The sequence below is a fragment of the Drosophila miranda genome (assembly GCF_003369915.1).
Source record: "Drosophila miranda strain MSH22 chromosome Y unlocalized genomic scaffold, D.miranda_PacBio2.1 Contig_Y1_pilon, whole genome shotgun sequence".
NCBI lineage: Eukaryota > Metazoa > Arthropoda > Insecta > Diptera > Drosophilidae > Drosophila > Drosophila miranda.
The window spans coordinates 45,497,848-45,521,066 of NW_022881603.1; the positions used below are offsets into that span (position 1 = coordinate 45,497,848).

The following is a 23,219-nucleotide window of genomic DNA, read 5'->3' on the forward strand; positions in this document are numbered from 1 at the left end:
CATTTCATCGTTCTAGCCCTTTGTTGGCTCCCTATACCCTATTTGGTGGTTCTCTTGATAGAATTACCTTGGTGGAAGATTTTGGTGTTATGTTAGACCCCAAGTTAAAGTTTTCCGAACACATTTCTACCATGGTAAATAAGGCCATGGGCGTGCTTGGGTTTATAAAGAGGTGGTCCCCTATATAACAAAGACTCTCTATACCTCGCTTGCTCGTCCGATCTTAGAATACGGCTCCTGTGTATGGTGCCCTCAGTACAAAGTACACCAGGACCGTATAGAATCAGTACAGAAAAACTTTTTACTCTTTGCTCTGCGGGGCCTTAACTGGGATGCGGGTGTAAGACTCCCATCTTACTCTAGTAGACTACTATTAGTAAACCTCCCATCCTTAGTTAACCGTAGAAAAATGCTTGGTGTGATTTTTATGCACAACTTGATCAGGGGTGACATAGACAGCCCTGATCTGTTGAGCCGCATAAACTTCACGATTCCTATTAGACTGACTAGAAATTTTATACCGTTGTTCCTTCCACTTTGTAGATCGAATTATTCCTTGCATGAACCGTTTAGGGTCTTATGCTCGGATTATAATTCCCTCTACCATATTATATCCACCACTAATTCTCTTCCTCTTATTAAATTACTCATCCTTACACACCTTTGTAGTAATTAGTAATTGTAGTGGTATTTGTATTTTCATTGCATGCTTAGTTTCTTAGTAAGTTTAGTGCTAATTTTCCTCGAATGTTAGTCTAATAGCTATCTTTCTTGCATGTTCGCGTTCGGTTCGACTACGCACCGTGCGTCATGCGACAGCGCCCCTCGGTCGGTTGGGCGGGAGGGGGGCTGCGTTTTGCCTGGGATCCGCGCGTAACAGCCTTCCGCTGGTTTCACAAGGGCCACTTGACAGTGCAGTAACTGCATCGCCTCTTGAAAGATTCAGTCATTGCATGTCAACGTCCAAGAAATAACCAGGGGGAACGTTGTGAGTTGCTGCGGACACGGCAACTCTACATTTATACCCGATACTTAGTCAGTATGGCTCTCCTCCGGCAGACGCCGCTAATATTGAACGACACGACAAAGAGTGCGTGCGAGAGAGACAGAAAATCAGACTGAGCGTGACGTCGGGCGCTGCGTAGCCACTGCAAATTGATTTGTTCCTTTTGGCTATAAAAATTATCTGATCTGATCCAGATTCAACAATCTGATAGATATGGTCGTTATCTATGATTCTGCGTTTTTAGTTTTCTCGAATCTGCAATATTGTGGATGCAACAGATTTTCGTCCTTTGTGTGGGCGGAAGAGAGAGAGGCGAAATTTTGAGATATACTTTTTATAGTGAGATCTAACAAGAGTTCGGATACCAAATTTGGTTACTCTAGCGTTAATAGTCTCTGAGATTTGTGGATGCCCCAGATTTTCGTCCTTTGCGGGGGCGGAAGGGGGTGTGGCGAAATTTTGACACAAAACGGTCAAGGTCCGATTTCACAGGAGTGTGGATACCAAATTTGGTTGCTCTGGCTCTTACAGGTTCTGAGATCCTTGAACTCATATTTTGCAATTGGCAAAAAAGACCATGAAACCTGTGTGTTAGAGAGAGACAGAGCGAGAAAGAATGAAATTGTTTTCTTGATTCTGGCTATAATAAAGTTTTGAAATATACTTGTAGCAGTGACATATCACAGAGGTCCGGATATAAAACGTCGTTGCTCTAGCTCTTATAGTCTTTGAGCACTAGGCGCTGATAGGGACGGACAGACGGACGGACGGACGGACGGACAGACAGACAGGGCTCAATCGACTCGGCTATTGATGCTGATCAAAAATATATATACTATATGGGGTCGGAAACGATTCCTTCTGGACGTTACACACATCCATTTTCACCACAAATCTAATATACCCCAATACTCATTTTGAGTATCGGGTATGAAAAGTATTACTTCTCAGCTCCACTTTTGTAGTTCCATGTTATCAGAATCACAGCACGGATTTGTAAAACGTCGCTCAACTGCCGGACTTGCAAAGCAATGTCAAACTGACGTAGTTAATACTGATTTTAGTAAAGCGTTCGATTCAGTTAACCACAATCTCCTCATCCAAAAACTATCTCTATTAGGATTTCCGACTAAACTTCTTCTTTGGACTAATGCGTACCTTTGCAATCGTTCTCAGCTTGTCTGCTTCCAATTTTCTTTTTCTAAACCAGTTTTTATCTCTTGGGTGTGCCACAAGGTAGCCATCTCGGGCCCTTAACCTCATTTTCTATGATCTTCCCCAAGCTTTAACTAATTCACGAGTCCTTATGAGTGCTGATGATGTCAAGCTATGTTTTTCCTATAGCGATCCTATGTCCCCGTTATTTCTTCAATGGGATCTCTTCCTCTTAACATTTCCAAATGTAACGTCATGACCTTCCAACAAGCCTTACCTTTTTGACTTCAAAATTAACAACATTTCCTTGGAACGCCTGTACAAAGTTAATGACTTAGGCATTATCTTCGTACCTAATTTATGTTTTTATTCTCATATATCCGCTATTTCAAATAAAGCCAAAGGAGTCCTTGGCTCTATCAAAAGATGGTCGAAGGAATTTTCTCACCCCTATACCACTAAACTACTTTACGTTTCTCTTGTACGGCCTATCTTTACCCATTACCAAAAATATCAAGATATGCTCGAGTCCATTGAAAAACAATTCCTTATCTTTGCCCTGCGCTGACTTAATTGGGACCCCTCTCGACATCTTCCTTCTTATGAGAGTCGACTGCGTCTCATTAACTTGCACTCTCTTGAAAGCCGTAGGACTTGTCATGGAATTCTACTTCTCCACAAACTTCTCCTAGGCGACGTTGAATCCTCGGCCCTCATTAGCCTTATCAATATTGCTGTCCCATCCCACCTAACTAGGTATTCCTATCCTCTGCGTCTTCCTGTCCTTCGAACTACTCTGACCATGAATCTTTCCGTAGCCTTTGCCGCGACTACAATAAATTTGTCCATCTTTTTCGTTTGATACTTGTGCTTTCAAAGTAAAATCTTCTTTAATGAATAATTTAAGTTAACTTTCTTTTGCCTTATATTGTGTTACCGAATTTTCCAGTAGCAGATAATTTTTATGATTTGTACGTTCCTATTTTTACACAGTTTAAGTCTATAGTTGAACTCTAGACATTAAACATTAAAAAACGCGCATAGCGTCGTCGATACAAATTTATTTCGGACTCAAATTTGTTTATCCATGATTCTTCGCCTATGTTGATATTAAACACAGCTTTTGAAGCTCCACAATCGTATTCTTTGATTATTTTATTAAACCAATCGACACGAGACTCTTTTTGTCCGATTTTTGAATTGTGTGGGATCCAACGCAAACACAACCTTACGGTATGTGACCAATTATTTCTCTCAAAGCATGATTATTGGGTCTTAATAAGCCTTAGGGTGGCATAGACCAGAAACTTAAATTGCAGACTGCGGCGTTAAAGAATTTGCGAGAAGCCTATATATTCAGTTTGCAAGTCTTAAGCTTGATTTAAAATTACATCAGAAATTTGAAACACCCTTTCAACAACTAAGGACTCAGATAGCGCCGCAACTAAGAACGCATTTTAACATTGTTGCAAAAACGTTCACACACGAAAATTACCCGAATAAAAACTCTTTGTTGACGGATACACACTTGCTTGAGCATATACGGCTGCTGCTGATTTTAAGTCACTCAAATTACACCAGCAGAAGGCTGTTACGCGCAGATCCCAGGTAAAACGCAGCCCTCCTCCGGCCCAGCCGACCGAGGGGCGCTGCCGCATGACGCGCGGCGCTAAGAGGAAGGGAATTAGTGGTGGATATAGTCTGGTAGAGGGAATTATAGCCCGTGCATAAGACCCTAAACGGTTCTTGCAAGGAAGGGACAACGGTATATCCTTTCTAGTGAATCTAATAGGAATTGTAAAATTTAGGCAGCTCAACAAACCATGAAAATCTACGTCACCCTTGATCATGTTGTGCATAAAAATCACATCAAGCATTTTTCTACGGTTAACTAAGAATGGCATTCTCACACTTGCATCCCAGTTAAGGCCCCGCAGAGCAAAGAGTAAAAAGTTTCTAGACTGATTCTATACGGTCCTGGTGTACTTTGTACTGAGGGCACCACACACAAAGAGAGTCTTTGTTATAAAGGGGTCGTCAAATTCCTTTTCCAACATGGTAGAAATGTGCTCAGAAAACTATAGCTTGGCGTCTAATATAACACCAAAATCTTCCACCAAGGTAATTCTCGCATGAGAACTCCCGCATAGGGTATAGGAAGCCATCAAGTGGCTAGAACGATGAAATGTCATAACTTTGAATTTCGAGTCATTAAGGTGTAACAAGCTTGCACAACACCATGACTTAAAGTTATTGAGATCGGATTGCAAGCGAGAATGAAATGAAATGTCCTTATACTGGTCACAGAGTTTAACATCATCCACATACATAAGAACTCGAGAGTATGTTAATACCGAAGGCAAGTCATTAATAAAGAGTGTGAAGAGTAAGGGGCCCAGATGGCTGCTCTGTGGTACTCCCGAATAAACATAGACTGGTGAAGAGAGGGAGTTTTTGAAGAGGACTCTTTGAGACCTGGAACAAAAGCAGCTGGAAATCCATCTCTGGAGGGCGGAAACCCTAAAACAGGGAATGATTTACAGAGTCGAATGTTTTACTAAAGTCGGTGTAAATAACATCCGACTTTAATTTACCTTGAAAGCCAGTAGTTTACCTTGAAAGAAGTAAAGTCTAACAATTTCGTTGTGGTTGATCGCCGCCTTATAAATCCATGCTTAGTTCGAGATATAAGTGACTTGTAGAGACGTTGCACGTTTACATTTTCTCAAACATTTTAAGAATAGCGGATAACTTTAATATACCTCTATAATTGCTTGCGTCAGACTCGCTTCTCTTTTTATGGAGAGGAATTATAAACGATTCCTTCTAAATTTCGGGAAACCCTTTAAGCAATGGTCCACACAGAGCTTCGGCGCAGTACCTGTGTACACAACCTGGAACCCCGTCTGGACCCGGTGAATATACCGACTTAACTAGTCGGAGATCATGAAGAAGTCAGCGCTTATTAACAAGGGACTGAAAATGCCGTTCGACCTCGGTAAACCGTATGGGTACCCCTATACTATTTTTGAGTATCGGGTATAATTCATTTTTGCAGTTCTCTGGTAGGTATATGTGTACTGCTGATGTAATATTTAATGAACAAAATACAATTTCTGCACGGAAATGAACTTGAGACATCAACATGAATAAACGGAGTGCGGGAATATATTATATATATTCTGTGCACGCGAGCCGCCACTCTTAGTCTGGCTAGTTTTTATATTAACTTCTTTTTTGACAAAATGATTAGAAATATCTATATCAATTATTAATTAATTAAAGAAAAATATTATCTGGTTTTCACAAAAATAGGAACATTATAGTAAAGGTTACTTGTGTAACCTTTTATATAAGCATATGTCTAGAGTGCAAAATAATAGGTAAGCCGACGCCTATGGCTATGTCCAGGGTATTGATGATGATCAAGATTAATTGTTATTTATAAGATCGGAATTGCTTTCTTTTTTTGCGTTAAGAACATCTGGTAACTAAGTTCAGTGAATATGTCACTGAATATAGTTTAAGAGACTTAATCGGAATAAAAATAAGAGATCCAACGATGTTACTACTTACTTATAAGCGTATTCCAGGTTGTCACCACAACCCCCCCACGTCCAATCGTCGTGAAGCTGTTTAGGCCGATTCCCACGCGAGCAGCCACACGACGCTAACTGGCCATCTCGACACGCACGGGCAATGAAGCTGGTCACCGTTGCTGCTGCAAGAGCATGAATAAATGCCATTTCTGGTGCCGCTGCATTAGATACAAAGATTTCAGTTAGTGGTATATTAGTGCTAGTGCGTTTTTGAAGCGTATATTTTCTTATACATATTACATGTGATGTAACTTTGCTCCTCATAAATTCCCAAACTTCTGAACCGATATTAACAAAATTCTAAATATATTGTCTGCAGTTTTGTCCAACTTTCAAAATAGGATAGTGTTGGGTTACGTAGTATGTTATTAACAATGATCCATAGATTATAGCCACGTCTTTCTTTCGCCTTCTATATCGATCTCTCAGCGCTCTCGCTTGCATTAGGGACGTTTGGACGTCTTTTTGCACGCCTATTGCGAATAGTTCTTCAATCCGACACCGTCTTGAAGCATGCTAATTATATACCATCACCGACAACAAACCACAATGTTAAGCCGAAAAATCGACGAATTTTAATATCTAGATCGCGAACATACGGTGCTGGAAAAGCTCTGTAACTCAACAGATAGTATTTATCAAATTTAATATTCTTAATATTATTTTAATTGCAATTACTATAGGAATTTATTAGATTGATTGGGTAAGTATAGAATTCTGTTAAGAGCTAAAACGATCCACTAATGAGAGAATTTATTTAACGTCCCGCGTTTTTAAAATTAAGTATTCAATTTAGCAACAGCTGATTATAGGTTGTTATCTACACATGATGAGTTACCAATGTCAATGTTTTTTCACATTTGAATTCAAGGTATTTACCGCGGTTTTTTGTGAAATGGGTCCCGAGAAGCAATTGAAAAAGGGCAAATAAAGGGACTACATGGGCTCTATACTTAATCAGCGTAAAAATGCAGAATAATCAGACGAAATCAAAAGGGATTTGTAATGAAGCAGAGGAAGGTCCCAGCACCCAACAACACCAGCAGACAAGCGACTTATCCTTAAATAAATCGGTGAAATTCGGAGTTTGGAAATTTTAGAACCCCTCATTAGGAGAACCAAGCATTTGAAGAGATTGAAACTAAAATAAAACGAGGGGGAACGTTGTGAGTTGCTGCTGCGACTGCAACTCTACATTTTTATTTATTTATTTAATTAACAATTATCTGCTAATAATGGTACTTATGTAGTTACAAAAGGAGGAAAGAAGAGAAGTTAAAAGTTTGTTAAATTTAGGGGATTGTAAATATTACATTCTATTAGCTTAATGGATAGTTCAGAGGATAAGGTATGACAGAGGGAGTTATAGTTATGGAATATAACCCTAAAAGGTTCATGTTGGGCATAATTAGACCTACATATGGGTAAGCGGAGTGGAACGGCGAAGTCAATCTGACCCAAGAGAGTTTTGGAGTCAACAATCCCGAGAAGGAACTTGTGCACGAACTCAGGTTTATTTACTGTTGCAGCTATATGGCTGTTAAAACACATCTTATGATCAAGTAGGACTCCGGGGTCATTAGAACTCAAAATTCGCTCCAGGACATGATTTCCTAGAACATATGAGACAAAATGTGGAGCACGACGGTAATGTGTCATAAGATTGCATTTATAAAGATTCAGAAAAAAAATAATCAGGAGCGGTCCCAGATGACTTCCCTGTGGCACTCCTGAAGTAACATTAACCATATTTCACAACACATTAGAAAACAAAATACGTTGAGTACGGTTGGAGAGTTAGAAAAAAATCCAATCTAGAAGATTCGTTGGGAATAATAAAGAGAGCTTGTGAATAAGCAGAGCATGGTTCACAGAATCGAATGCCTTGCTGAAGTCCGTAAAAACCGCATCCGTCTGCAACCCACTTTGAAATGTTAGAAAACTCAAGAAGGTTAGTCGATGTTGAACGATGTCTGAAAAAACCGTGTTGCGACGGTGATATCAAGCTGCAACAAAGATTTTGCAGTTGCCGGGTGACCAGGAACTCAAGAAGCTTCGGGATGGCGAAAAGCTTTGCGATACCACGATAGTTTCCAATATTTTTGCAATACCAACAGCAGAAGCTTTTGTTATGTTCTGGTAATGAAGGGACGGAGGAAAAGCTTTTGACTTACGCTTAGAGTTAAAGAACGAATAGAATTTTTTAGGATCACTACAAAAGTTTCTACTACATTGTGAAAGGTAATGATTATAACACTGACTATTAACGGCAAGGAACAGAGAGCGAGCGGAGGAGTATAGAGCTAAGGCCGAACGTGGAGCCCGACTTCTGGTACTTTTTATAGAGCCGGGATTTATTGTTTTTTAAGTATGACAAATACTTGGAGAGCCAGGGAGGTTTGGACGATACGGGTACAGTGATATCTGGAACAAATGTATTAAGGACGGAGTACATAGAGCTATAAAACGAGCTAACAGTTGCATCTATGTTCGGTAATGAATAAAGAAACGACCAATCAAAACGCGAGAGATGTAGATCTAAATCGATAAAGTTTGTTTTGCGAAAACACTTTATGTGACAAGGAGCCATGGAATTGTCAGCACCACCAGATCGGGTACACTTAAGGGATATCGACAAAGTTGGATGGTAAGGATCTTCAGGGAATGATATTGGCTTGCTCTGGATACCGTAGCAAGAGAAGCATCGTTAACAAACATGAGGTCAAGAAGTCTGCCCCTAATGTTTTTAACGGCATTAATTTGGACAAGGGAAATATCCGTTAGCCCATTGATAAAGTCATCGTGGAAATGGAGAAACAACAGATTAGCGTCATCGCAAGGCAGCCAAGAAAGAAATGGGAGGTTAAAGTCCCCCATGACAATAATATGATCATTGTAACCTAATGCAGATACGACAGTATTAATTGCTGAGAGGTGGTGTAAGTAAAGCTCAGCATCAGACCTGGGAGGAATGTAAGAGCAGGTTAAATAGAAAAATGTCGAGCCAACAAGAGCTTTGACTGCAACAAATTCAATTCCATGGATGTTATTGAATGGGAAAAACTCAGATGAGAAAACGGATTTGACTGCAATCAGAACCCCACCTGCAAAAGATGGGCGGTCCTTTCTATAAATAGTGTAACTATCAATGAAAATTTCATGATCATTGACAGAAGAGTTAAGCCAGGTTTCGGTAAATGCTATGGCGTCGAAATCAAAAGACGCACTGTTTCTATGAATTTGACCCAACAAACTGCGAATGTTATTCTAGCTCATCTGAATAGGTTCAAGTGCACTATTGCATTTTGACGTCCTTATCGCTTATTAAACGAAGTCATTTTTTGTTTGCAAGTTGCAGTCATTTAAATCACTTTGAAAAATGTCAAATAAAAGGTTATATAAATTCAGGCCTAAATCAGCTTGAAATCGCTAAAAGAATCGGACGAAGCCAAAATGTAATTGGCAATTTTATTCGTCACAGCACGCGACAACACCAGCAGGCAGACGACTTATCATTAGACCTGCTTCAAATTCCAAGCGTTCAGGAGAACGCTTTTTTTAGAAACAAGAACTAAATTCGAACCGAAATTTGCATTGGACTAGTTAAAAACTCTATGCAACCATTTCTTATTCAAACGATTGTTGGATGCCTCCACTCTTCAATCAAAATTCATTCAATGCTTATTTGAAGGTTTTATTAATGTTGATCGAAATTTTTTTGTGTTGATCTGACTACTAATTCTGGAACATAGCTAAGAATATAGTAAGTACCGTTTTGACTTTAAAGGAATTAAATTTTATTTAAAATACTCACCTAAACTTGTCATGGGACCAAAAACGGTTTCATCGTTAGTTGTACTGCAGTTCCAGCGACGACTTTTAAATTGAAATTGGCACTCCTGATAAATAAAAACAAAGAAAATCTTAAAATCTTATAGTGATATGAAAAATTTGTCGAAGAACAAGTCCGAAGTAATTTTTGTTATTTGCTGGTTTGGTTTACGATTGAACTAAAATGATAATTGGTTGATAGTGTGGCAGATGGGGAATTAAAATGAGCATGAAATCTCCATTGAATTTTTTCCTTGACTTCTATTATAAATATGCGGACAAAAATATGAAAACCAGCAGTTAATTTAAAAAATACATACATATCCGAGGATATAGGGCGTAATTATTCAGAATCACCCCAACATGTTTTAAATTTTGATATGTTTTACCTTGCCACTTAAACTACCTCCTCTGAGCGACGTTAAACAGTTCGAGCCGAAATATAATTTGCAAAACATTGCGGCACCTCTGATACTATCTCAACATAATTTTCAAGCCAATCCTGAAGCTCGTTTTTACATTATAAAGTTTTTTCCCATGGTCAAGATTGATACCGAAAAAGATTAATTAATTACTATTAAAAAAACAAAAAACTTTGAATTAAATTTGACTTTTTTCTTGTTCGCTCGAAAATTACGGGTAAAATTGAGTGATGGTTGTATAAAGTCGTTTTATTTATTTAAATTAAATTTAGACTCCCTTTTTTCAAAGTTTATATATATTGTTTTTTTTTTTTGTCTCTGGGTGTATATTTAGATTTTTTATCTTAGCCCATATTATGTTCAATATATGCACATGTACTGCATACTTTAATATGCAGCAATAATAGTTACATACATTAGGATGTAACCACTTTTGTTGCATACTTACTTGAATAGCTGCACGGGCACCACGACTAATCGCTGGCATAACACTAGTATGCTTTACACATTGTTTTTTCTGGCCGTAGCTTAAGCCATTGATTTTATAACAGCTATTAGGATTTAGGTCTATTTTTTCTGAGTAGGCATTTAGTCTTGAAGTTGTATCATTGTACTGTTCTTTAGGTGATACCAAGCCGTTTTGAGTCATCTTAGCGATCAGGAAATCGCTTTCACTTGCGACATCTGCCGATGTCATCACAATATCTCGGTCGAAATAATCAGTTTCACGAGCCAGTTTATCAAATTTCTTTTCAGCTGAGCCTTCAGTGATTTCTTTCATGGCTTTCTGACCGCTTGGTTGCGAGCGCTTCATACGATTCAGCCTTTCATCCTCTGCTTCGTCGAATGGTGAAGTCAAGGCGGAATGTGCTTTAAAGGAATCTGGTATCTCAATAGAGACAGCGAAACGTCTAGTATTATTGATCGTTTGTATGATAGGCTGAAACCGAGGTTGTATGTATTCTGATTGACCTCGAAACCACTCATCTCGTTCCCGTTGGCGCTGTTGCTCTTCTCGTCGCCGCTGACGTATACATTTTGGTGATTCTGGATTACGAAGACAAGCCGGGCGCTTCGTTGTGCGTGCCGGTTCCAAATTTCCTGGACTTACTATGGTGGGCACTGTCTCTTCAGTGGTTGACCGGGTCGTTGACTCATCCTCATTCAACAAGTGTACTTGAGGCACTATGGGAATATTATCCAACTTTCTATTCCCATCGCTTTGAGCAGAATCATTGGTATCCGCAACTGGTTTAAGAAAAGACGACAAAGTATTTATATCTTCATCGTTATGGTAGTAACCGCCAAACGGCTGTTGACCTGGAGTATGTGCGCCGTGCGGAACTTTGCGTGTGGGCGGCGCTATCGGCGCTGCATATTGGAAAACCGGTCTAGGCGGACGTTTCACGTTCGTTGGTGAACCAGCAGACTGCTTAGCTTTGTCTTTTTGCAAGCTTGGGAATTTAACAAACTTTGACTCAAAGTTTGTATTGGTTTTAGTCATATTGTGCAAGAATAGTATGTGCTTCTTCAAATCGTCTATATTGGAAGTAGGGTCCACTTCTAGTTTCGTCGATGTACTGCTATGTGCTATTTGCGTGGCTCGACGTTGTGTATTGGAAGCGGCTACGAATGTCGATTTTACAACTGGTGGATGGGAAGAGGCAGAATCAAGCCACCCAGGATCAGGTGATGCATTTTTTAGTGCCATTGGCACTATAAACTTGCGATCCTCATCAGTTAAGCTAGCGGGCAGACCATTTTCATCAGTATCATCATCAAGAAGTACAATTTGTTTCTGATCCATTTCTTCCTGTATCGGATGAATCCGGCGAGATCTTGGCGGATCATTTGTCAGTCTTTTAGTGAGATCTGCTTTTACAAAACCAGTCTGAGAGTCTCGCAAATCTACAGGTTTTATAAAAGTACCAAGTTTACGCAGACCCTCTTGATGCATATATGCTTGTTCATCTTTAGTGATATTAAGAGGAATACTTGTATTCGCCAGCTGTTCCTCTTGACTTCCAAATTCAATAAATGGCGATCTTAGTCCAAGACACCTACAAAGAAAAACAACGCGTCACTTATTGGATAAAAACAACAACCATTTAGATCTAATATGTTAAAAAAAATATACAATTATATATAAATAAGATCAATGCACAGCGCGCAGCACTCCGATAAGTCAACCCAATTACTCGAATCTCCAACGGAATCTTTAACCCCTTGTTGAAAGTTAGTTTGCCGGTACACCTAAACCTGTTTTTACACGGTCTTTTTTACAGGGTTTTGAAATAACACTGTTTAAAAATCTAAAATTGTACATTTTCTTACACAAATAGATAAGAACCCACATAACTCAAAAACAGCAAGAAACCATGCGAAAACAAGAAAGAGCATAATAATATGTATGTACGTGTATGTGTTTGTTTCTCTTTCGTTTTTTTTTTTGTGTATACATATGTACATATGTAACTGGAAGAAAATTTACTGGTCAGAGCAATTGCAGATAACAAACATTTAGAGGAATTCCCTTTTTGTGAAAATTTAAGGATATTACTTTTTCCAACGTTTCCTATGTTGGTTTAAAGTATATGCAAGTATATAGGTATATATATTTATTTAAATATACTGTTTCGGAAAACTCTCTCATTAACATTTAAGCTATCCGAGCTCCATTAAATTCAAGAATTTCGGAAAAAGCTCTACAATTGAAAAAAATATTGTCGTGTTTTTAGAAACATATTTCTTTTCATCTAGCACACTGTAAACACGACGTAAGAACGGAGCCCTATAGGCCCTGATAGAGGCGAAATGGTCAATTAATGGAAACTTGACTAGCAAGGTCCCAGGAACAGGATTCTTCCTTTACATATCGAAGTCAACACAATGCTTAAAGTAACTGGCAGTAACATGGTTAACATCATAGCAACTTATCTTGCTAAGATAATCCGGTTTACAGAGGGATGATCTAAGGATCATCGTTTTCATACACAGAACTTAATTTTTCGTAAATCCAGAACATTTTTTTTGTATTATTATTTTACGAGATGCATTTCATATAATTATTAGTATAATTATTAATTATAATTATGTGTGTGACGCTTGAACCCAATCTTCTAAGATAATCTAAGCTACTTACATTTTATACGCTTTCTTACTTTTCAATACATTTTTTTCACTGCAACGGCCTAGCATAAGGTCCTGCCGACTCTTGATTGGTATTTGAGTCAATACTTTTTAAACCACTTCCCAAACTCGGCTTTGGTAGATGGATTTGCAGTTTGATATATTCATTTGATATACCCTCATAAGATTTCGACTTCTTACTTCTGCCTTTATTTTTTCGTCTAGCTCTTAGGCCTCTTCTTCTGGATAAAGCAATGATTACTTTTACGCTCCAAAAGGAAAAGTAGATGGTGCCATGTCCAAAAATTGTTTTCATCAAAATATTTAATAATTACATATATTGATGGTGATATTTTACAATTTTGATTTTTTAAATAACTACACCCAGCGCTGTTATTTCAATGAACAGCAGCTTTTACGAATATTACGGTCGTTAAAGACAAAGAGGTGGAATACTTAATTTCAGGCTTTTTAAAGAAGTAGGTTAGGTTAGGTTAGGTAGAGACGGCCGCCAAGCTCGCTCGGAGCCCAGCACACTTAGGCCGGTTTCGGCCCGTTGTGATACCGCTTGGGATCATTCCCTCCCTGCAGATGAGACTTCATGTCAACAGTTATCCCATCCAGATGCCCTTATAAAGTTGACGATCTTTCTGGGACATAGCGTGGACATCTCCGAGATGTCGTTCAGAAAGGCAGAGCCCAAGTGATGCAGCCTCCTTCCGCTGAGAGCTGGACAGGAACAGAACAGGTGTTCCGCTGTTTCCTCCTCGTCCTCGTCTCTGCAGCTGCGGCAGAAATCATTGTATGGGGCACCCAGCCTGTTTACGTGGGTGCCTACTAGCCAGTGTCCTGTGAGGGAACGTATGACTGCGCTGCACCTTTCCCTGCCTAGTTTGCAGAGCTCTGAGGTGCGCTTCTTATCTATGGTCGGCCATGTTTGCCGAGCTGTGCGACAACGTGGCCCTATTTGCCACTTGTTGTCTATCAGTCGCGAGTACTGCTCCTTTATGATGAGCTTGCAGGTGGCCATAGGCATACAAATATCCTCCTTATCTTGGAGAAGGGGGGTTGTAGTGCCAGATCTGGCCAGCTCGTCCGCTATGCAGTTGCCCTCGATATCCCGGTGGCCCGGGACCCATATAAGGCTGATAGCAAATTGCTGAGCCATCTCATGAAGAGATCTGCGGCACTTCGCCACAGTAGCCGAGTTCGAGGAGATCGCGTTAAGTGATCTGATCGCAGCTTGGCTGTCGCTGTAGATGTTTAGATTGGTTGCCGTGGTGGTAACCGTGTGAAGGCAGTACAGAGCCTCCCTGATTGCTGTAACTTTCGCTTGGAAGACGCTACAGTGATCCGGAAGCCTGAAAGATTGCCTTATGTTAAGTTGTTCAGAGTAGATTCCTCCTCCAACCCTGCCGTCCAGTTTTGAGCCATCCGTGAAGATGCTTATGGCCCCGTCTGGGCCAGGGAGTCCCTCGAGCCAATCGTCTCTATGAGGGATGATTAGGCTGAATGGAGTCTCCGTGTGCTCCATTGGAACTTGATAGTCCGTTCTTGCTGGGACCATGTTGTTTTTATTTAGTATAGATGAGTGAGCTATGTTCTGGGGTACCCATTGTTCAGAGTCCCTAAGACGTATTGCTGCCATTTCTGCCCGCTCCTTTCCTGCAAAGTCAAGGCTCTGAAGGCATAACATGGCGTTTAGCGCATCATTTGGTGTAGTTCGAAGAGCTCCACTGATGCAGAGGGCGGCTGTTCGCTGAACCTTGCCCAGCTGATTGGTGATTGTCCTTTTTGTTAGGGCAGGCCACCAGAGAGTAACTCCGTGAGTATTATAGGTCTGACTATTGCCAGATATATCCATCGGACTATGCTTGGGTTCATGCCCCACTTTAGGCCGATAGCTTTTTTGCAAGTATAGAGTGCTGTCGTTGCCTTCCTCACTCTATCCTTGACATTCAGGTTCCAGCTAAGCTTTTTGTCAATTACCAACCCTAAGTAACTGGCACTGTCGCTGAAGGAGAGCCTGTATCCGTTTAGTGTTGGGGGGTTGAGGGGCGGGACCTTGTATTTTTTTGTGAATAACACGAGTTCCGTTTTCGAGGGATTTGGTCCCAATCCGCGCGATTCTGTCCATTCGGACAATCGAGCAAGCTTTGCGGTCATTAGGTCGCATAGTGTTTGGGGGTATTTCCCCGCAAAGATAATTGCAACGTCATCCGCGTATGCCACTACTTTACAGCCCCCCTCTTCCAGGTCGCATAGAATCTTATTGACTGCAATGTTCCATAGAAGAGGAGACAGAACTCCCCCTTGCGGGGTTCCTCTGTTGACATACCTTGACTGGGTGGACGATCCCATCGATGATGTCACCGTCCTGCGTATGAGCAATTGATCAATGAGCATCACCAAGTGACGGTCCACCCCCAGGTCAGTCAGGGCTTCTGTAATGGCGCCCGGTGTGACGTTGTTGAAGGCTCCCTCGATATCGAGAAAAGCTATTAGTGAGTATTCTTTGAGATGAAGGGATTTTTCTACACTCGAGATCACTTTGTGAAGTGCCGTTTCAGTGGATTTCCCTTTCCGGTAGGCATGCTGCGCACTTGAGTACAGCTGGGGACTTATGGTAGTCCGTAATTGTAACCCGATAAGTCTCTCAAAGGTTTTGATTAGGAAAGACGATAAACTGATTGGTCTAAAGTCTTTCGGTGTTGAGTGTGAGGCTTTGCCTGCTTTAGGGATGAAAACTATTCTAGCCTTAAGCCACGCTTGCGGTATTGTACATACCGCCAGTATCTTCCTGAAGATACTATGTAGCCAGTTGATGGCCGTCTCCCCGGCCTTCTGAAGTTGGGCCGGGATTACCTGGTCCGGGCCTGGCGATTTAAACGGGTTGAAGCTGTTTACTGCCCAACTTATGTTCCGTATGACGTATGAAGTATGACTTCTTTAATTTGGTAGTCTAGAAATGTATCAAAAGGGTTTTGAAAGTGGTGAGTTGCGCCACTACTATTTTAATGAACATTAAGAATAACTTGAATTTATTTTAGTAGATAAAATAACCTTAAATGGTCATCAGACTTCAAGGGTATACAAAATTCTAAGCAGCGAACTTTGTTTTTTTATACCCGATACCCAAAATGAGTATTGGGGTATATTAGATTTGTGGTAAAAGTGGATGTGTGTAATCGTTTCCGATCCCATAAAGTATATATATTCTTGATCAGCATCAATAGCCGAGTCGATTGAGCCCTGTCTGTCCGTCCGTCCGTCCGTCCGTCCGTCCGTCCGTCTGTCCGTCTGTCCGTCCCCTTCAGCGCCTAGTGCTCAAAGACTATAAGAGCTAGAGCAACGATGTTTTGGATCCAGACTTCTGTGATATGTCACTGCTACAAAAATATTTCAAAACTTCGCCCCGCACACTTCCGCCCCACAAAGGACGAAAATCTGTGGCATCCACATTTTTAAAGATACGATAAAACCAAAAACGCAGAGTCGTAGAGGATGACTATATGTTCTAGAGTGTAAAATCTCAACCAGATCGTATAATTATTATAGCCAGAATCAAGAAAACAATTTCATTCTTTCTCGCTCTGTCTCTCTCTAACACACAGGTTTCATGGTCGGTTTTACCAATTGCAAAATATGAGTTCAAGGATCTCAGAACCTATAAGAGCCAGAGCAACCAAATTTGGTATCCACACTCCTGTGATATCGGACCTTGTCCGTTTCGTGTCCAAATTTCGCCACACCCCCTTCCGCCCCCGCAAAGGACGAAAATCTGGGGCATCCACAAATCTCAGAGACTATTAAGGCTAGAGTAACCAAATTTGGTATCCACACTTCTGTTAGATCTCACTACAAAACGTATATCTCAAAATTTTGCCACACCCCCTTCCGCCCCCACAAAGGATCTGTTGCATCCACAATATTGCACATTCGAGAAAACTAAAAACGCAGAATCATAGATAATAACCATATCTATCAGATTGCTGAATCTGGATCAGATCGGATCATTTTTGTAGCCAAAAGCAAGAAATCAATTTGCAGTGGCTACGCAGCGCCCGACGTCACGCTCAGACTAATTTTCTGTCTCTCTCGCACGCATTCTTTGTCGTGTCGTTCAATATTAGCGGCGGCTGCCGGAGGAGAGCCATACTGACTAAGTATCGTGTATAACTGTAGAGTTGAGGTGTCCGCAGCAACTCACAACGTTCCCCCTCGTTTTACTTTTAATTTTTCTATTAAAGCTTGCCATGTTTTGCTGTAGCAATTAATATTTTTATACCCGATACTCAAAATGAGTATTGGGGTATATTAGATTTGTGGTAAAAGTGGATGTGTGTAACGTCCAGAAGGAATCGTTTCCGACCCCATAAAGTATATATATTCTTGATCAGCATCAATAGCCGAGTCGATTGAGCCCTGTCTGTCTGTCCGTCCGTCCGTCTGTCCGTCTGTCCGTCCCCTTCAGCGCCTAGTGCTCAAATACTATAAGAGCTAGAGCAACGATGATTTAGATCCAGACTTCTGTGATATGTCACTGCTACAAAAATATTTCAAACCTTCGCCCCGCCCACTTCCGCCCCCACAAAGGACGAAAATCTGTGGCATCCACAATTTTAAAGATATGAGAAAACCAAAAACGTAGAATTGTAGAGAATGACCATATCTTTCAGACTGCGGAATCTGAATTGGATCGTATTATTATTATAGCCAGCATCAAGAAAACAATTTCATTTTTTCTCGCCCTGTCTCTCTCTAACACACACGTAGCATAGGCGGCTTTGCTTAGAGTAAAACATTAGCGCCTAGATCTCAGAGACTACAAAAGCTAGAGCAGCCAAATTTGGTATCCACACTCCAAATATATCGGACCGAGACGAGTTTGTTTCAAAATTTCGCCACACCCCCTTCCGCCCCCGCAAAGGACGAAAATCTGGGGATATTCAAAAATCTCAGAGACTATTAACGCTAGAGTAACCAAATTTGGTATCCGCACTCCTGTTAGATCTTACTATAAAACGTGTATCTCAAAGTTTCGCCCCACCCCCTTCCGCCCACACAAAGGACGAAAATCTGTTGCATCCACAATATTGCACATTCGAGAAAACTAAAAACGCAGAATCATAGATAATGACCATATCTATCAGATTGCTGAATCTGGATCAGATCAGATCATTTTTATAGCCAATAGGAACAAATCAATTTGCAGTGGCTACGAAGCGCCCGACGTCACGCTCAGACTGATTTTCTGTCTCTCTCGCACGCACTCTTTGTCGTGTCGTTTATTATTAGCGGCGTCTGCCGGAGGAGAGCCATACTGACTTAGTATCGGGTATAACCGTAGAGTTGCGGTGTCCGCAGCAACTCACAACGTTCCCCCTCGTTGTCTCTATTTTCGATAAGATAAAGTTTCTTAATTAATTTGAACCCTGAATAATACAATTTAGGTAAAATGTAGCATTATATTTATACCCCGTAACTCGTATTGTGGCTTATGTTACGTGTGTCTGAAAAGGGCAGAATGAATCGTTTTTGACATATGTACATATATATACACTTTTAACAGCGAGATCTAACAAAATTTGGAGCCAAAGCCAGAGGGCTTTAGGACCGTTTTGTTTGATATTTAAAATCCCTAATTGAAATTGAAAAGGCAATTAAGAAATTTAAGAGATAGCTGTTAATTTTTTTTTTGTCAGAAAAATAATTGTAATTCCTATAGACAGTTTTTCTGTTGCAATCCCAAAATTATAAAGAAATCAGATTAGTGGATATACTCCAGTCTGAATATCGGAGATCGCATTCGCAAGTCGAGTATATGTTTGTACTATCAAACTAGTTCAGAGTATAGAGTATAGCGCTATAAATAAAAGGTACGTGTAAGATTTGTTGCGTTGCAGTTTGAAAAGTTTTGCAGATTCAGCGAAATTCTCAAAATGAGGCAAAGTTCCGTAGCTTTTGTAGTGACAGTAGCTTTCGTCTTATTCGTCGCTTTCCAGGAACCGGTGTGTGCCACTAACAACTACCTCTGGGGCGAAATTGGGGCCAATGACTACAAGCTAGCCAAGGATACAGTCAAGAAAGCATTTTTTGTTGGTCTGGTACAAACTAAGAAATATGTTTTTAAACAGTCGGTAGGTTAAATACCTATTAAGTTAGGCAATATCTCTAAACAATCAAGTGTTTTTGTTTAATTGCAGGACAACCTAGACGAGTTAACTATTACTGCCATTCAAATCACTGACAAAAAGAAAAATAATGGAGCCACTGCCGAGCTTATAAGCGGTGGCCCTGGTTCGAAGGGTACTACAATTTTATTTAAATCAGTGCGTGGCTATGGCATTAACGATGTTGTTGAAATATGGGGCCGATAAAGTATAACAAATTTAAAATTTAACACCACACCAACTATTATGATGTATAGTATTCCACTTTACTTTCTCCATAATAAATGAGATACGCAGCAATAAAATGTTTTGTTTTTTTATGTTACACCGATAACAGCAAAGAGCCGTTACAAGAGTTTCTACATAGTGTGGAAAGCTAGCATTTATGGACTTTTGAGATATGCTGCAGGTGTTGGAGACACAATTTTATTATCGAAGTAGGTCATCATCGAATAACAATTTTTTAATCACGCCGGCCCTATAAAAACGAAAGGCTGTCTTGTCATTCGCATCAGTATTCATTCTTCCGTCTTCAAAACACTACCGGAACTCACTTCTGTTAAAATGTACTTCAGCAGTGTGTTCTTGTTGCTACTAGGCTCCTATGTCTGTTTGATCAACGGTCTAGGCGGCAGTAGTAGCGAAGGTAACGATTATACGTGGGGTACTAAATTAACAACTGATACCCTGATTGCACGCGAGGTCATAACTAAAACAAAGATGCTGCTGCAAACCACAACTAAAACATATACGCTGACCCAGGCGGGCACCGCCAAAACTATAAGTTATATACACATTACGGATCTAAAACGCATGCGCGGTGCAACTGCGGAGATCACTTCTGGCGGTGTAGGTGACACGACAGTGACAATCAAATTTACTTCTTTAAGAGGATCCGGAATTAAATCTCAAGTGGAAATATATGGAGCATGATCGAATGATAAACTCTATGGTAAAATATCTCACTAATAGTTATTTTTCCGCGATGATCTTACACATTTTAAGTGTATTGAGTAGATTAGACAAGGCTTAGTTAGTTTTTTGTTCTAATAAAAAATAAAAAACGTAAAAAAATATGCTGATATTATTAAGAATACATTTAAGAAGGACATATAAATGTTAGGTGCAATACTTTGCCAGCAATAAACTGTAACAACTTTAACATTATAATTTCTACCTACATGCATGTACATATGTACAGAAGTATTCTTATGTACATATACTCGTATACTCGATTGGTTGTACTTAGAAGAACTATGTTGCGCAATTTTGCAACGATTTTACGTAGATCAATATTGTTATATTGTTACTTACCAAAGACCAAACCATCCAGCAAAAAATATTAAAAAATCGGATCATTATATTCACTACATCATTATATATCTTCAAGACTTCGAATTGAGAAATACTCGACAAAAAAGGTTGTTTCTGAAGAACATTTTCACAAACGCTAAAAAATTCACTTTCATGTATTAGGATTTCCCTTCAGGAGTAACGTTACGTTCGTACTACAAAATGTAACAAATTGATAATAAACGAGGGGGAACGATGTGAGTTGCTGCGGACACCGCAACTCTACATTTATGCCCGATACTTAGTCAGTATGGCTCTCCTCCGGCAGACGCCGCTAATATTGAACGACACGACAAAGAGTGCGTGCGAGAGAGACAGAAAATCAGTCTGAGGAAGGGGGTGGGCGAAATTTTTGAGATATACGTTTTATAGTGAGAGCTAACAGGAGTGCGGATACCAAATTTGGTTACTCTATCGTGTATAGTCTCTGAGATTTGTGAATATCCCCAGATTTTCGTCCTTTGCGGGGGCGGAAGGTGGTGTGGCGAAATTTTGAAACAAACTCGTCTCGGTCCGATATATTAGGAATGTGGATACCAAATTTGGTTGCTCTAGCTTTTATAGTCTTTGAGATCTAGGCGCTAATGTTTTACTCTAAGCAAAGCCGGCTATGCTACGTGTGTTTTAGAGAGAGACAGGGCGAGAAAAAATGAAATTGTTTTCTTGATGATGGCTATAATAATAATACGATCCAATTCAGATTCAGCAGTCTAAAAGATATGGTCATTCTCTACGATTCTGCGTTTTTGGTTTTCTCGTATCTTTAAACGTGTGGATGCCACAGATTTTCGTTCTTTGTGGGGGCGGAAGTGGGCGGGGCGAAGTTTTGAAATATTTTTGTAGCAGTGACATATTACAGAAGTCTGGATCCAAAACATCGTTGCTCTAGCTCTTATAGTCTTTGAGCACTAGGCGCTGAAGGGGACGGACAGACGGACGGACGGACAGACGGACAGACGGACGGACGGACAGACAGACATGGCTCAATCGACTCGGCTATTGATGCTGATCAAGAATATATATACTTTATGGGGTCGGAAACGATTCCTTCTGGACGTTACACACATCTCCACTTTTACCACAAATCTAATATACCCCAATACTCATTTTGAGTATCGGGTATAAAAATCATTAAAAACGATGGGGAACGTTGTGAGCTGCTGCGGACACCGCAACTCTACAGTTATACCCGATACTAAGTCAGTATGGCTCTCCTCCGGCAGACGTCGGTAATATTAAACGACGCGACAAACAGTGCGTGCGAGAGAGACAGAAAATCAGTCTGAGCGTGACGTCGGGCGCTGCGTAGCCAGTGCAAATTGATTTGTTCCTTTTGGCTATACAAATTATCTGATCCAGATTCAGCAATCTGATAGATATGGTCGTTATCTATGATTCTGCGTTTTTAGTTTTCTCGAATCTGCAATATTGTGGAGGCAACAGATTTTCGTCCTTTGTGTGGGCGGAAGGGGGTGGGGCGAAATTTTGATATATACGTTTAATAGTGAGATCTAACAGGAGTGCGGATACTAAATTTGGTTACTCTAGAGTTAATAGTCACTGAGATTTGTGGATGCCCCAGGTTTTCGTCCTTTGCGGGGGCGAAAGGGGGTTTGCCGAAATTTTGACACAAAACGGTCAAGGTCCGATATCACAGGAGTGTGGATACCAAATTTGGTTGCTCTAGCTCTTATGGGTTCTGAGATCCTTGAACTCATATTTTGCAATTGGCAAAACCGACCATGAAACCTGTGTGTTAGAGAGAGACAGAGCGAGAAAGAATGAAATTGTTTTCTTGATTCTGGCCATAATAATTATACGATCTGGTTCAGATTTTGCACTCTAGAAGATATAGTTATCTTCTATGATTCTACGTTTTTAGTTTTCTCGTATCGTCGAAATTGCGGATTTTCGCCCTTTGTGGGGGCAAAAGTGGGCGGGGCAAAGTTTTGAAATATTCTTGTAGCAGTGACATATCACAGAAGTCTGGATCCAAATCATCGTTGCTCTAGCTCTTATAGTCTTTGAGCACTAGGCGCTGAAGGGGACGGACAGACGGACGGACGGACGGACGGACGGACAGACGGACAGACAGACAGGGCACAATCGACTCGGCTATTGATGCTGATCAAGAATATATATACTTTATGGGGTAGGAAACGCTTCCTTCTGGACGTTACCCACATCCACTTTTACCACAAATCTAATATGCCCCAATACTCATTTTGAGTATCGGGTATAAAAAGTGAAAATTTAAAAAAGATGTATTCCTATTTGCATAGTAGTTATGTAAGTAATTAATTAAGTATTTAGCAAAACAACAATCAAAAGTACGGATTCTAAGATAAAAGCCTAAATATGACCTGACTCTACGCTACCAAAAATAGAAGTGGTCTTTTAGCTTAAGTTTCCAAAACGCCAAACTGGGAATATTTAATATTTATTTATTGAGTGATATTTTTGCTGCCTATTAAATGTAAAAGTATAAGAAATATTATCTCTCTTATATTATAAACATAATTATAAAAATAATCAAGAAAAAAATATTATA

The 23,219-nt window shown here is 40.2% G+C and overlaps 3 protein-coding genes across 4 annotated transcripts in view; 2 read left to right on the top strand and 1 right to left on the bottom strand.

The window, feature by feature from the left end:
• Window positions 1–23,219, bottom strand: part of LOC117189378 (protein Wnt-5-like) — a 134,572-nt gene that overhangs the window by 109,247 nt on the left and 2,106 nt on the right. For both annotated transcript variants that reach the window (XM_033394502.1, XM_033394503.1), the window contains exons 2-4: window positions 10,462–12,073; window positions 9,575–9,659; window positions 5,738–5,918 (exon numbers count right to left, since the gene is read on the bottom strand). In XM_033394502.1, coding sequence (XP_033250393.1) covers window positions 5,738–5,918; window positions 9,575–9,659; window positions 10,462–12,073 — 1,878 coding nt within the window. The remainder of the gene's footprint in view (window positions 1–5,737; window positions 5,919–9,574; window positions 9,660–10,461; window positions 12,074–23,219) is intronic.
• On the top strand, window positions 19,053–19,620 carry LOC117189379. Its single transcript, XM_033394504.1, has 2 exons — window positions 19,053–19,282; window positions 19,349–19,620. Exons 1-2 carry the CDS (start codon window positions 19,085–19,087, stop codon window positions 19,520–19,522), a joined length of 372 nt encoding a protein of 123 aa, XP_033250395.1. The 5' UTR covers window positions 19,053–19,084; the 3' UTR covers window positions 19,523–19,620.
• On the top strand, window positions 19,852–20,362 carry LOC117189380. The gene has a single exon (XM_033394505.1). It carries the CDS (start codon window positions 19,880–19,882, stop codon window positions 20,246–20,248), a length of 369 nt encoding a protein of 122 aa, XP_033250396.1. The 5' UTR covers window positions 19,852–19,879; the 3' UTR covers window positions 20,249–20,362.